The 14127-nt window shown below is 34.3% G+C and overlaps 1 protein-coding gene across 1 annotated transcript; it reads left to right on the plus strand.

The window, feature by feature from the left end:
• Positions 1-11269: 11269 nt before the first annotated feature.
• Positions 11270-12526, plus strand: LOC137814541 (uncharacterized). Its single transcript, XM_068617337.2, has one exon. The coding sequence runs from the start codon at positions 11416-11418 to the stop codon at positions 12301-12303; it is 888 nt and encodes a 295-aa protein (XP_068473438.1). The 5' UTR covers positions 11270-11415; the 3' UTR covers positions 12304-12526.
• The last annotated feature ends 1601 nt before the right edge of the window (positions 12527-14127 follow it).

A 14127-nucleotide genomic window follows, 5' to 3' on the forward strand; every position in this document is an offset into this window, starting at 1 on the left:
CATCTGTCCATTCAAATTTATTCGTTTTCTTCTAAAGTTTTATAATGGGTCTTGTTCGTTCGGCAAGCTTTGGTACGAACCGAGATAACGATGTAAGACGACCGACTAGTCTCTGAATCTCTTTGAGTTCGCTGGGACTTCGCATTTCAGTGATTGCCTTGCATTTTTCTGGATTAGCCTCTATGCCCCGATGGGTGAGCATGAAGCTTAAGAACTTCCCACCTTCTACGCCGAACGCGCACTTTTCCGGGTTCAAACGCATGCGGTATTGACGCAAGGCTTGAAAAACTTCTTTTAAGTCAGAAATATGTTGTTCGCAAGAATCTAATTTGACGACGATGTCGTCAACATATACTTCCACATTCCGACCGATCATGTCGTGGAACACGTGATCCATAAGTCGCTGGTACGTGGCTCCGGCGTTCTTGAGGCCGAATGACATGACTTCATAGAAGAAGTTATCATAATCTGTTCTAAACGCGGTCTTTTCTCGATCACGGTGGTACATTTGTATTTGGTTGTAACCCGAATAAGCATCAAGGAAACTTAGGATTTGATGACCGGCTGCACCGTCGACCAGTCGGTCGATTGTAGGTAAGGGATACGAGTCCTTTGGGCATGCTTTGTTAAGGTCTGTGTAATCTACACACATTCTCCATTTTCCATTCGCCTTTTTTACCATGACTACATTGGCTAGCCACGTTGTATAGTGGGCCTTCCAAATAAAACCAGCTTGAATTAGCTTGTCTGTTTCTTCCCGTGCGGCTTTGCGCCGTTCTTCACCTAGTTTCCTTTTCTTTTGGGCGATCGGTCTGGCCTCTGTATAGACAGACAACCGATGGGTAATCACATCTGATTTTACCCCTGGCATGTCTACAGCCGTCCAAGCGAAAAGATCAGCATTCTTTGTTAATGTTTTACCGATCGCCTCTCGGTCGTCCGGTTTAAGAGATGTTCCCATGTGCGTCTTTCGGTCTTTGTCACGGAGGAATATGGGTTGAAGATCTTCCCCTGCTTCCATCCGGGGATCATCCAGCCGAGGATCTAGATCAACTAAAGCGACCAAGTGTCTTCTAGATTCTCTTCCTCTAGAACGTCTTTCTAGCGACCGGCCTCTTCGCTCTGGGGTTCGTTCGGTTGACGTGGTATAAAGCCTTCGGGTTGGCTCCACTTTCAGGCTAGCTACATAACACTCTCGTGCTATCTTCTGATCTACATGCACGGTTGTTATATCTCCATTGATTGAGGGGAACTTCATAGCCAAGTGAGGAGTTGAGACAATGGCTTTCAACCTGTTGATAGATGGACGACCGAGCAAAATATTGTACGATGTGTTGGCGTTGACGAGTAGGTATCGTATGTTGATGGTCTTACTAAGGTAATCATCGCTGAATGTGGTGTATAGATCGATAAATCCTTTCGTATCCACTCTTTCCCCTGAGAAACCAACTATCTGCTCGTTGTAGGGTTGTATCTCTGCCTCTGAAATCTTCATCTTTTTAAATGTATCCCAGTAAAGGATGTCGACCGAGCTACCCTGATCTACTAAAACTTTTGCGATTGCAAACTTATCTATCTCCACAGTTATTACCATGGGGTCGTCTTGAGATGGATCAATTGCTGTGAAATCTTCGTCAGTGAAAGTGATTGGTGGTATGTGCGGTCGGCGTTGTGTGGAGGTCGAATGAATGGACTGAACTGCTCTTAAATGTTTTTTCCTTGCTGAATTAGAACAACCTCCACCCGCAAAACCACCTGCAATGTAATTAATCTCTTGAGGGGGTTGGCCGAGTGACACCGGTCCAGCGATTGTATTGATGACTGCGCGAACTTTTTGTTTAGTTCAACTCCTACGTTCGGGGCTTTCGCTTTTAGGCCTCGTTCGTCTGATCGGACTTTCGCTTCTTTTTCTTCTGTTTGACCGATAATGATTGTCGCGGGTTCGGTCGTCTCTTCGTCTTGAACGTTCTCGGGGATCATGATCACGCTGGGGTGACCTGGATGCAGTAACGGTGGTTTTCACGAACTTGCGGAGATGGCCGGCCTAGACGAGCTCTTCGATTTTGTCTTTCAGTGCTTGGCATCCTTCGGTCGTGTGGCCATAGTTACGATGGTACTGGCAACGTTTACTGGTATCGGCATTGGGAGGGGTTTGCGACTGCTTCAGTGCCGGAATCAATTCGATCTGTAGTGCTTCGTCGAGAATCTTACCCCTTGGTACAGTCAAGGGGGTGTAGTTGTGGAAACGGGGACCCCTATTTGGGCGATGCCGATCCCGGTCGATCGGCACTGTGGGAGGACGAATCCCTTTGCTCCTGTCCGCGTTTTCAACATGAGTCTTTCAATGATAATCAATGTGTTCCTCTATCTGCATGAACTTTGTCGCTCTTGTTCTTAATTCATCCATATTACACGGGGGCCGTTTGATAAGACTTTCAGTGAACCTTCCAGGTAGTATGGCCGAGACCAAATGATGCATGGCTATTTCTGGATTAAGGTTACGAATGCTCATACACACTTTGCTAAATCTGTTCATGAATGTTCTTAATGATTCTCCCCTTTCTTGTTTGACATTCAGAAGGGACATGGAGGATGTCCGATGAGGTCTACTTGTGGCGTATTGCGTGGTGAATTTTAATTCCAAAGTGTCGAAGCTTGTAATGGAATTGGGTGGAAGATCAAAGAACCATCCAAGGGGGCCTTCCCTGAGAGAGGTGGGGAAGACTTTACACCACACCGTTCGGTCAGTTGTGTAAAGGGTCATTTGAGTTCTAAATATATTCAGATGTTTGTCTGGATATGTGGATCCATCGTAAAGATTTATCGTTAGGCCTCTCCACTTGTCAGGGAGAGGAGTGGCTATGATATCGTCAGTGAACGGATGGCCTTTCGGGTTTGTTACCCTGTTTGGGGTTACTGGCTTTACACTTTGATGGGTGTGTTGAACGAGTGATGTGGGAGGTATAGTTTGGACTATTGTCTTCGTTCCTGACTGGAGTGGTGGTGGAGAAGGCGCACGTGAATGTCCCTCACGCTCAGATTGCTCGAGTCTATCCAACAATCTTTTGTTCTGCTCTTTCAGTTGAGCTATCTCTTCTGCACGCCGCTGGCGCTCTTCTTCTTGTCTTTTCTTTTCTTCATCTTGATGTAGTTGATCAATGACTCCCTTCTGGAGTAACTCCTGCATCTGAATCTGGAGGGTTTGGAGTATCGTCCTATGCTCTTCCGTGGCAGTATTATTGTTGTTGTTTGTCGTTGAGCCCATCTTTGAGCGTTGGTGTCTTTGGGTCTGGGAATAATGATTACTCGGCCCCACGGTGGGCGCCAATTGTACCTGTATGGATATTGGGGACTGAGTAATGTTGGTCCACGTCGATACAAGGTGTCTGCTTCACTCTTAATTGTCCTATTCTTCAAGTCTCCTTCTTCTTTGCGTGCCTCGGTCGGCCGGTGGGGGTACTGCGATTGTGCTCCGACGCTCAAGTCAGCAATCTTTTCCAGTGAGAATCTCTGATAATCTGAAAAACGTACCTTTTTTCCTCTTTTTCTTCCCTTTTGTATGTTCACTTGGGCTTGGGCCATTGGGGTCAAGCGGTTGGTGGTTCGCGACGTGTTTCGTGGTCCTTGGGTCGTGTTAGATGGTTTCCTGGGATCTAGGGGATGTTCCCGAAAATCCAGGGAGTGCTCACGTGTGTTTGTTGCTCAGCGGAAATTGTAACCGTTTATTCCACGTGTAACCACGTAAATTAGATAATTTAATTCGAACCACGCGGTCGTCCGGTGCCGACCGGTACATAAACTATATAAACAAATTATTTTAAATTATGTAATTTGAAAACGTGGTTTAGACTTTAAAATCTAAAATATATTTATATACAGTATACATAAAAAAATGTATTCTAAATCTTACAATTAAAATACGTTTTTCCGAAATTATATTCTCATTGTATGTGTTTTAAGTTCCACTGTCAAAAGAAATAACCAACTTTGGACTATTTCTTCCTACACTTCCAAATGTTCTTATGTCCTTTCATATAAAACGTGAAAAATACTTTTTTATTTTTCTTGTGTCATTCCCATACAGTAGCTTTTAGATTATGTAATCCGGACAAACATTTAAAAAAAGTCTTCTGGATTACATAATTCAGAAGCTAAAAAAGACTTCCAGATTATGTAATCCGAAAACAAATCATGCATAAAAAAAGACTTATGAATTATGTAATTTGGAAGCTAATTACGAATTTGAAAAAAAACTTTCAGATTATATAATCTGGAATATTACAGAGAGATTTTTTGAAATACGAAAATTTTTGGAGGTGAAAGAAGAACATATGGAGGTGCAGGAAGAAACAGTCCCAACTTTGATGTGCTGTAAAGCCCATAGAAGGCCATCAATGGGCCCATAGGAAGATCCAAGCCAAATCTTGATGGCACGTTGTGCGCATGCCCCTATCCTCCCCTATAATTTAAAAACCCCGAAATCTGACATCATCATCATAATAATAATAATAATATTATTATTATAATAAAATAAATAAAAATTCATGACAATAAAAATTATTTTTAACTGTGTATTTTTACCATTTAAATGCCTTCCCTATTAGTAGGGATAATGTCTCAAATATTATTTCTGCGTGAAATTTTGTGGCTCGTTTAGTTTACTTTTTTTCTATTAAAAAATTATTTTAAATTAAACATTAAAATGAAATATAAATTTATTTTAATTTATTTTAAAATATAAACAAAATAAAATCAACCCTTTTTAGTTTTATTAGTTTTTGTTATTATAAAATGACTAGACATTCTTTAAAAAAATGTTAACTATTTTATAATAATAATTATAAATTAAAAAATGATGTTATTATTTTTATATAATTGATGTCATATTTATATTTTTCATATTCATAAGTCAATTATATAATCTTATAGTTAAAAATTCCAACACAATTTTGTTATCATGTCGTGATAAATATAAATACATTGTAATAACTAAAGCTCAAAATATATTTTAAAATTAGTGATAATATATATATATATATATATATATATTTAATTTTTATATAAACTTTCATATTAGGCATGGAATATATTTTACTTGAGAAAGGCTTGTCTTGTTTAAATAACCCAAGACCATAGATTCACATATATATTGTTTATCATAGGTTTGATTTTAGATTTAGTTCGACTTTTCTAAAATTTGTTTGACGAATAAATTTGTCTAAAAACTTATTTTATATTTCAGTTTTAATAAGTTGAAAAGTTAATGAGAAAAAAATTGTTACATTTTATAAACTATTTTTAAAATAACTTTTACTCATATGAAACAAATTTTAAAGCATGTAGGCTGAAATTTGAGATCTATCCTAATTATGATAACTTATTTAAAACTCCGGTAAAACCCTAAAAAACTATTTCAAATTATTTTAATATGGAGAAAGTATTTTGTATTGGTTATTTTTTACTTACTGTAACTTTTACAATCCACACAAAGTTAAATTGTATTTATATATGTTAGTTGTCAAAATAACTGATATGGTATAACTTTAATTGACAATGCTGGTTCACAAATTGATATGATAAGTAGAACTATTAAAATAGGCTTTAATATATTAAATAAAATATGTGCATAGGCATTGTGAACACTGATATATTTAATTATACTTGTATATTTTATTTTTACATATAATAACATATTTGTAATTATATTTCTTTGACGTGTAATTAAATACTTATATTTAAAATCTAAGCAATGTTTTGTAAATAGAGATTTGTTTGTGAGATTGATAGAATGTTGGGGGCATATATTGCTTGAGTTGAAGACGTAGCTGAGCATGTAATCTCTTGCAGCAATAAAAGGTACACGTAATGTAAAGAATAAATGCTCCTTCCACTAAGAGGAAGCAACAGAAACGGATATTCTTTTCCGTTTTATGCACCGCAACATGCTTGTTATACTTTACATCTTCCTCCATATGTATATATCCATTATTGGTCTATACTTTAGATTCTACTTTATACACGTATATATGCATTATATTCCATGGCTAATGGCTAACACGTAACAAACATAAATGATTAAGAAAGAGTGTGACCAAGAAGGTCGTAGAAAATAGTATGTTTGCTTTTGCCATGACATTTGAATGGACCATGTTAGCTTCAAATATTTACTTCTTGGCTTCTGTAAGGTGTTTTCATAAAGCTGTTTGGGACTAAAATGGAAAGGTGGATTCATAATAGTTGGTATTCAGTATGGAAGTAGATGAGAGTTATTCACATCTTTTTTCTCCAGCTAGACAAGTGATGAATAAATAACTTTATATATTCAATAGTGAAAAATTAGTCTTTTTACTTCACACCTTTTATGTTGGATTCAATGAAAAATACTTATCAACCCAACAAATATTTGGGTATACAAAGTGTCAAAATTACTACGTAGAGTCTCTTGTGAAAAAAAAAAATCATTTCAGTAATATTTTATATTAAAATATAAGTACTTATAACTATTAATTGCTAAAATATATATAAAATAATTTATAATTTATCAATTTATACATTTTTACATATTTTATTATCTTTATTTGAATAAGAGCATTTTTTTTCTAAAATTTGGTGTTAATTTCAGTTGTCAGGGAAGAATGGAGATGACTGGGCTAAAGAAGAATTATATAAGTTAAAAAGAGAAATTTAGAAGACCCAAAATGTGTACAAAGAGAAAAAAAAGTCCAACTAAGCACTGGAGTTCTCACTCAAGCGAGATTGCTTCAGATTAATTGAGCTAATTTTATGTTTTTATCATTAAGTCCATCAACGCGACGCAGTAAGTCACCTAACCCTAGTAAATTAGGTTAAATAGGGGGCTAGATGCTCAACCCCAGTGTGACCGATTGAGAAGAAAACACCATTAAGTGATTTGTAACCAATTGGGAGAATGAAAGATGCTAGAAGTATGGGGTTATTTCTACCCTTTGGGATTGAGAGTAATTTGTTCGAACTCTTATGTATTGAGGTGATATTTAAATATGATATAATATTTTGTTCTTGATTGGTTATTCGTATTATTGTTTTGCTTATAAATAGTTGTGACATGTTTGAGAATCTTAAATCTAACTGAAAGGTGTATTTTTAGGGTTCTGACTTAAATAACAATACTTAACATGTTTGAGTGCTAAAAGTAGACTACTTGAAATGTTAATTGTCATTAACGTGTGAGTGTGATTCTAAGTTATTTTTATAAACATGCGATAAGTTATTTTTATAAACATGCGAGAGATTGATATTTAGGAAACATTCTTAAGAATTTTTATATGCGATAAATCGATATAAATGGATTTTCTACGGGTATCAATTTTAGTCAAAGAACTTAATGTTAACATGTTAATCAAAATACACGAGAGTGAGAAAGATGAAAACTTAGTCCCTATTTTTTCAACTTGAAGCAACAAATTTTTTGTCTGTTTTCTTATTGATTTTTCTTATTGATCATCACCAATACAACCACTTTCAACACACTCTTCTCATTGTTTTGTTTTATATTTAACGAATATTGTACTTGATAATTCAACTATTCATTACTCATTGTGGGATCGATATCCATCCTTATTTTTTCATCTCATCTCTTATATTGTTTATTTAAAGAAATCAATTTAAGAAATCAAGACCAAATAGTCTAGATTGAATGTTAAATTGCTTCGAGTTTATTTTTCTTCTCCCTATTTTTGAATTTATATTTTATGATATTAATGATTTTATAATTCAAAATTAAATTTGATTGAACATTAATTTAATAATTAAATACATGTTATAATAATTAAATACATGTTATAATGAATCATAATTTAATTTAATTGGCATTACAAATTCACAATAGCATTTATTTAATGAATTAATTAATTGAATCAATCAATTCTTCGAACTTGAGTATGCATATATTTAGATGAATATGATCAGAGGATTTATATGTGAATTTGACTTTTCGTATTCTTTTAATTCGTTTCCTATCTCTATCACGTTTTTCTAATTCTATTTCATCATATAACCTTTTAAAACTAATAATAAATATAGCAATTTAAAATTATAAAAAAATGGTTATTTGAAAAAATATTTTACGCGGTTTCTCTCTTTGCAAATCTTGCAAAAGAAAGGAAAAAAGAAGTAGGGATCTGAAACTAAGGGAGAAAAAAATTAGAAAAAGTGCAAGAGAATTAAAAGTAAAATAAAAGAAGAAAATACTTGTTAATTAAAAGTTGTTTAACACACTTTTGTTTAGCTTTTCTCTCCATATTTTTTTTTCCGTTGTATCCTTTAAATAAATTATTAACATACACAATTAAACTTCTAAGAGATAACGAAAGTCGTAAAATAATTGAAGGACAAAAAAAAAATAAAAAAAAAATAAATAAATAAATAAATAAAATATATATATATATATATATATATATATATATATATATAACAAAAAAAAGTGTAACAAAAGTTGTCCTCTTTATATGAATTTAGTGAAGACATATCTCATGGTATCTACCGGTATGTATGATTGATGGGATTTGTGAAATTAATTGGAGCTAACAATTTAGTTGATACGAAAATCTTGTCATGAATTGATTTTTTTTTAATTATAGTATTACATTTAATTAATGATGTGAACATATTATAAAAAATATATAGAAATTAATAAAATAAATTAAATAGCAATCGATGTAGAAACAAATAATTGAAATTAATAGTCATATTTGCAGTCCAATCTACCAACAATACAAGTGTACTATTAGATCCCCAATCCCTTGTCGACCAAAAAGATTGTATATTACAACGCCAACTAAAAAGTAAAGTAATGAAAAAATTGCAAGAAAACAATCACAAAACAAAATTAATTAGAAAATGATACGTGTTATATTAGGACTATTGTTTAAAATAAATTTCTCCTCGTCGTGTCAACCACTAATTTATTACATATTCCTTTTTTATATAAATAATTGGTAGAACCTTAATAAGAAATATCATTATATTTTCACCTGTTGTCCCTACTATTCAGGAACTATGTTTGTCGGATTGCCCAGCTGCATATTCTTTATGAAATGTACTTTAATTGCTTTTAGTTGGAACTCTTGTGACTAGTAATATCAAATTATGAAATACTCTAAAAAAAATCACTGATGGGCAAATTTCTAAATATTTTTTTTTGATGTAAATAAGTTTTTTAAACTCTTTTATTATTTTTATTAATAGAAATCGTAATAAAAGTCTATGTTCTTCGAGAATTCATCATTTAAAAGCCAAATTATGTGTGTAAGAGCATTCTGAATTACATTAATTTAAATAGACATTCCAATTAGGTTGAACAATTTAAAAAATAATAATTTCACCTAGCTTTAAACAAAATATACCCTAATACTTCTCACCATTATAACCTCCTTTTAGATAGCCTTTTAGTAGTTAGTTGGTGGTGACACTCTGAGTTTTACGGCAGAGTAGGTTTCTCTTCACTAAAGCATATTCTCATTTTCTGAATTCATCATTTTCCTCAAGTGTAGTGTTTTTCTGTAATGGTACGTGGTTATTTCCGAACAAAATATTATCTGCAGAGGAGGCATATTTTGCCATTTCCGCGCATAGAAACACAGAGAGAGAATCAAACACGCAATAATGTATTCATTAAATAGGAACAATTAAGTTTACTTCACAGTATAATGTCACAACACAAGATGTGTGGAGAATAATTGTTTGCTGGGCTGGGAAAACAGAGATTTTATTTAGCCATATGCAAGACATTCTCAAGTAAAATTATTAAATTCAGATTTGTGAGTCCATGTGGTTCCCCTCATGAAAGGATGCTGTTGTCTGTGTACCATCGTGATGTGTTTCAGCTTTCAACTGTTTGTCTGAAATCTGAATGATTTACCCCAGCGTACACAAGTAACAAAAATAATTGTGCTCAGTGAAAAACTACGGGTGCATAATTCTGTTCGTGGTGTGTGTGACACAAATCAAATGTTGTCATGCAACTTTGCTTAGCCACGAAGCTAAATCACCTAAAATTACTGTCACTTTGAATAAGAAAATTATATTTAGCCACCAGAGGCATATGTTTGTAATAATATTGCGTTCACTAATTTATATTATTTATTTATCTATCAGTGAATTGGGTTTGTCTACTGTGAGCTTTCTCTTTATAGGTTGTCAATGTAGTTGCAATCAGATGCATCCCGAGACATTAAATTTCTTTTTCATTCGGCCCATGGAAATGAATTTTATCCACTACACTACGCAATACACCTATCTGTCCCTCCCCTGTGTAGCTGGAGAGTGAAAACTGAAAGCCTAATCACACAGTTTCACTTCATCAATAAACGGCTTCATATGGGAAAAGCAAGCGAGAAAAAAAACTGAAGACAAGGTTACTTAATTTAGACCTTTAAACTTCCCTGAATGAGCAAGTTGAAAATTTGTGCTTCCCACGTAACTGAAAAAAATGAATAAACACTATGAAAGCAGGGGCATTAAAAGTTCAATTTGGCTGTCCAACCTCCTTTTCTTTTGTCTATATTTTGCAAAATGGAAAGGATAAGCTTTTGTTAACACAAAAAGAAAATGATATTTGTATTGAGTCCAAGTAGGTGAATGTGAAGCCTGACTTCAATTCGTGGGTCCAACCGTCACCCTCATCCTTGCATTTTCGTCTATATTTCCCCGTCAGCTTCGTTATCTTGTTACTGTGTCTGTCATATTCATCCCAACCCACATGTCAACACTTGTCAAGGTATCAAGCAAATGAAAATACCATCCTTCAACCAATAACAACACCTTGCTTTTCCCACAAACTCACCAAGTCACTACCCTAACTAAAATTGCATACTATTCAATGCCTCATGACTTGCATACATATTCGCTAACAAATCCATAATTAACTCAGCTTACAAATTCACAATGTTTTTATCATATAGGGTCAAACCGTAACTATCACAATTTAATTATCGAGTGGTGGCAAGGCAAGAGAAACGTAACGCAAGCAATTTTAAATACAACACTCATTTGTTTGAGTTTTCAATTTTCTTTGTAGTAGTAAATTTTAATTAATTTTAAAGGTTATTGAATGCAGAACCGAGTATCATGCATTTCGTTTTCTTGCCTTATATTTTGTCTTTACTGATGCTTCACTCCACAGGTATGCCAGAAAACATAAAGGACATTCACACATGTTTTGGACCATGATCTTTTGTCACATTCAAATTCAATCTCTCCCTCTTTCTCTTTTTTTCTCTCTCTCGCTCTTACGGTGCTATCTAATTCTTTTCTCCTTCATATGCAAGCACAAGCGTAATCAGCAGAGTCACCTTAGTTTCTTTTATTTTCCCCCCCTCTTGCGTTGATCCTTGTTACTTTTATGTCGGTTTATTTCTGAGAGAAAACCCTTTTATAATGAGAGGCATAGCATCTTGTTACAACGAACATGCTATCAGAGTGTCCGATTCATATTGTTCAAGGCCTTCAAACCAGACCTATCTCTGTCCAAAGCTGAATCCTTCCACCAGAGATTCAGTCACCTGCATGTATAAAATATCGACGCAAAAACAACTCTTCATCACACTAACTTGGGCCAAGAAACTCCTAGGCCAAGGCTTCACCATAACCATCGCCAATTCCGAACATTCTCCCTCCAAATTCAACGCGAGGCAATTGAACAAAACCAAAGGCAACGAAACATTCCAATCCCTCAATTTCCAAATCCAAGTCCTCTGGGATCTCTCGGACGCCAAGTATGAGGATGGGCCAGAACCAGTTAATGGGTTTTACGTCGTCGTTTTTGTGGACTCCGAACTGGGCCTACGCCTCGGTGACAAAAACCCCTCGATTGAAGAACAATCCGACACAAAGGAAGCGAATTTCTCAATGGTTTCAAGGAGTGAGACGTTTTCCGGAACAGCGGTTTACGCAACGAAGGCGAAATTTTGCGAGACGGGAATTTCTCACGATATATTGATAAAGTGCGGCGCGGAAGAGGGAGCGTCGAAGGGTCACGTGTTGTCCGTGTGCGTGGACAAGAAGACAATGTTCCAGGTGAAGAGGTTGCGCTGGAACTTTCGTGGAAACCAAACAATTTTTGTGGATGGTTTGGTCGTGGATATGATGTGGGATGTGCATGATTGGCTTTTCAATCCCAATTCTGCCTCTGCCATGTTCATGTTCAGGACGAGGAGTGGCCTCGACAGTAGATTATGGCTGGAGGAGAAGACTTCGCACGCGCGCAACCAGCAGGACAAAATTGGGTTCTCTTTGTTGATATGTGCATGTAAGAACCTTGGTTGATTCAATCTTTTTTAGATTTTTTAAAATTCAACTGGATTTTCTAAGATTAAAAGGACTGACACATGTTTAGATTTTCTTTTTCTTGGTATCCACTGTTCATGATCTTTGGTCACTGACCATGTGTCATCGTTCCCGTTTGAATAGGGCTAGATGAAAGTTTATAGATTATATTAAATACTTTTACCGTTGGAAGTGATTTTATAACCAAAAATTGTTCGGCGAATATATGTGTGTGCGTTTTTGTTTATTAATGGGGATGGTTGGAAGTTTGTACTTGCGTGGGGTACCTGAGGTGGCAAAACTGGAGTTTGGGTGTGAGATCATACATGACAAGGAACACTTTAATTTCGTTGAATTTTCTGTTTTTCATGATCTATGCTTTTGGGACTCCTTCATCCTTAGTTAGCTGGATATAATCCTTTGTTGTATAGGTTCTTATGTGTGAATCGTGATCATTCACTTTCACTTCACAAAATATGTATATTATGTATTGAAAATTTCACGTTATCACATACGTCTACCATGTTTTTAGGTTCAAAATTTCATGTTATTATATACGTTTAGCCTGTTTTTTTTAGTTGAAAATTTCACGTACCATACGTTTAAAGTGTTTTTAAGTTAAAAAATTCACTCATTGTATATGTTACGTGTATTTGTACGTTAAACTTTTTACATTATCACAAACGTTACGTGTTTGTACGTTATAAATTTCACGTCATCATATACTTTCAGTCATCACTACGTGTTTGAATGTTCTAAATTTCATGTTATCCTCATACGTTTAAAGTAAGTGTATATTTTGAAAATTTTACGTTACTAAAAATGTTTAACGTGTTTGTACTTAAAATTTGCATATCATCAGATATGATCGAGGTGTTTGTATGTTAAAAAATCCATTTCATCAAATACGATTGTCGTGTTTGCACTTAAAATTTCATGTTCAGCGTATTTACAAGTCAAGAAATCATATTATTGAAAGACATTTAACGCGTTTAAATGTTGAAAACTCAGCTTAAAAAAATGTTTATTATGTTTGTTGTATATTGAAAATTTTCAGGTCATGAATATGTGAATCGTGTTGCGTTACGTTTCTTACTTGCATTCTGTTTAGTGGGTTGGACATAAATTCTTATGCATGTTCTGTGAGAGGTTATAATTTAAAAGGCTCTCAAACAAATTTTGAACAGACACGATTCTCTTTTATAAAAGTTGAACCAAACATGTTATTTTATTCTTAAAGCAAAAAATTCTTCTATGTATGCATTGAAATTTTAAAAACAAAGGACCAATTTCTATCAAAACATATATGACAGTTATGAGCATGTAATTGCACTAAATATTTAGGTGAAGTGTTTTATCAGTCATTGCAAAAAAAAATAAAAAATTGTAATCTTGTATGATTTGAACATAATTATTTCTAATAAAGAATATGTGTTATCTATATAAAGAAAAAGATATACAAATTCGGAAAATATGTTTTAATTCCTGAACAGTGCTAAATTGAATTGATTTTTAAACCCGTTTTTTATTCTTAGACTAAAACTATATTTTTTTGAAAAATATGATAGATCAAATTGTTTTTTTTAAAAAAAAGGAGACACCAAAATTAAACTTATTCTAAAATTTCATAGACTAGAAATATAAATACCTATTATAAATATATTCCAACATGTGCATAGAAGGAATTTCTTCTACGGCATTCAAATATTAGTTTTATTTGGATAAATAATCGAACATTTTTTTAGTTTCCGAAACTAAAAGAATTAAACTAGGGGCATGATGATCTTGATGGGCTATACTACAAAGAAGGGATAAGGATAACGT

The sequence above is a fragment of the Phaseolus vulgaris genome, chromosome 1 (genome assembly GCF_051622355.1).
Source record: "Phaseolus vulgaris cultivar YP4 chromosome 1, ASM5162235v1, whole genome shotgun sequence".
In the NCBI taxonomy this organism is placed as follows: domain Eukaryota; kingdom Viridiplantae; phylum Streptophyta; class Magnoliopsida; order Fabales; family Fabaceae; genus Phaseolus; species Phaseolus vulgaris.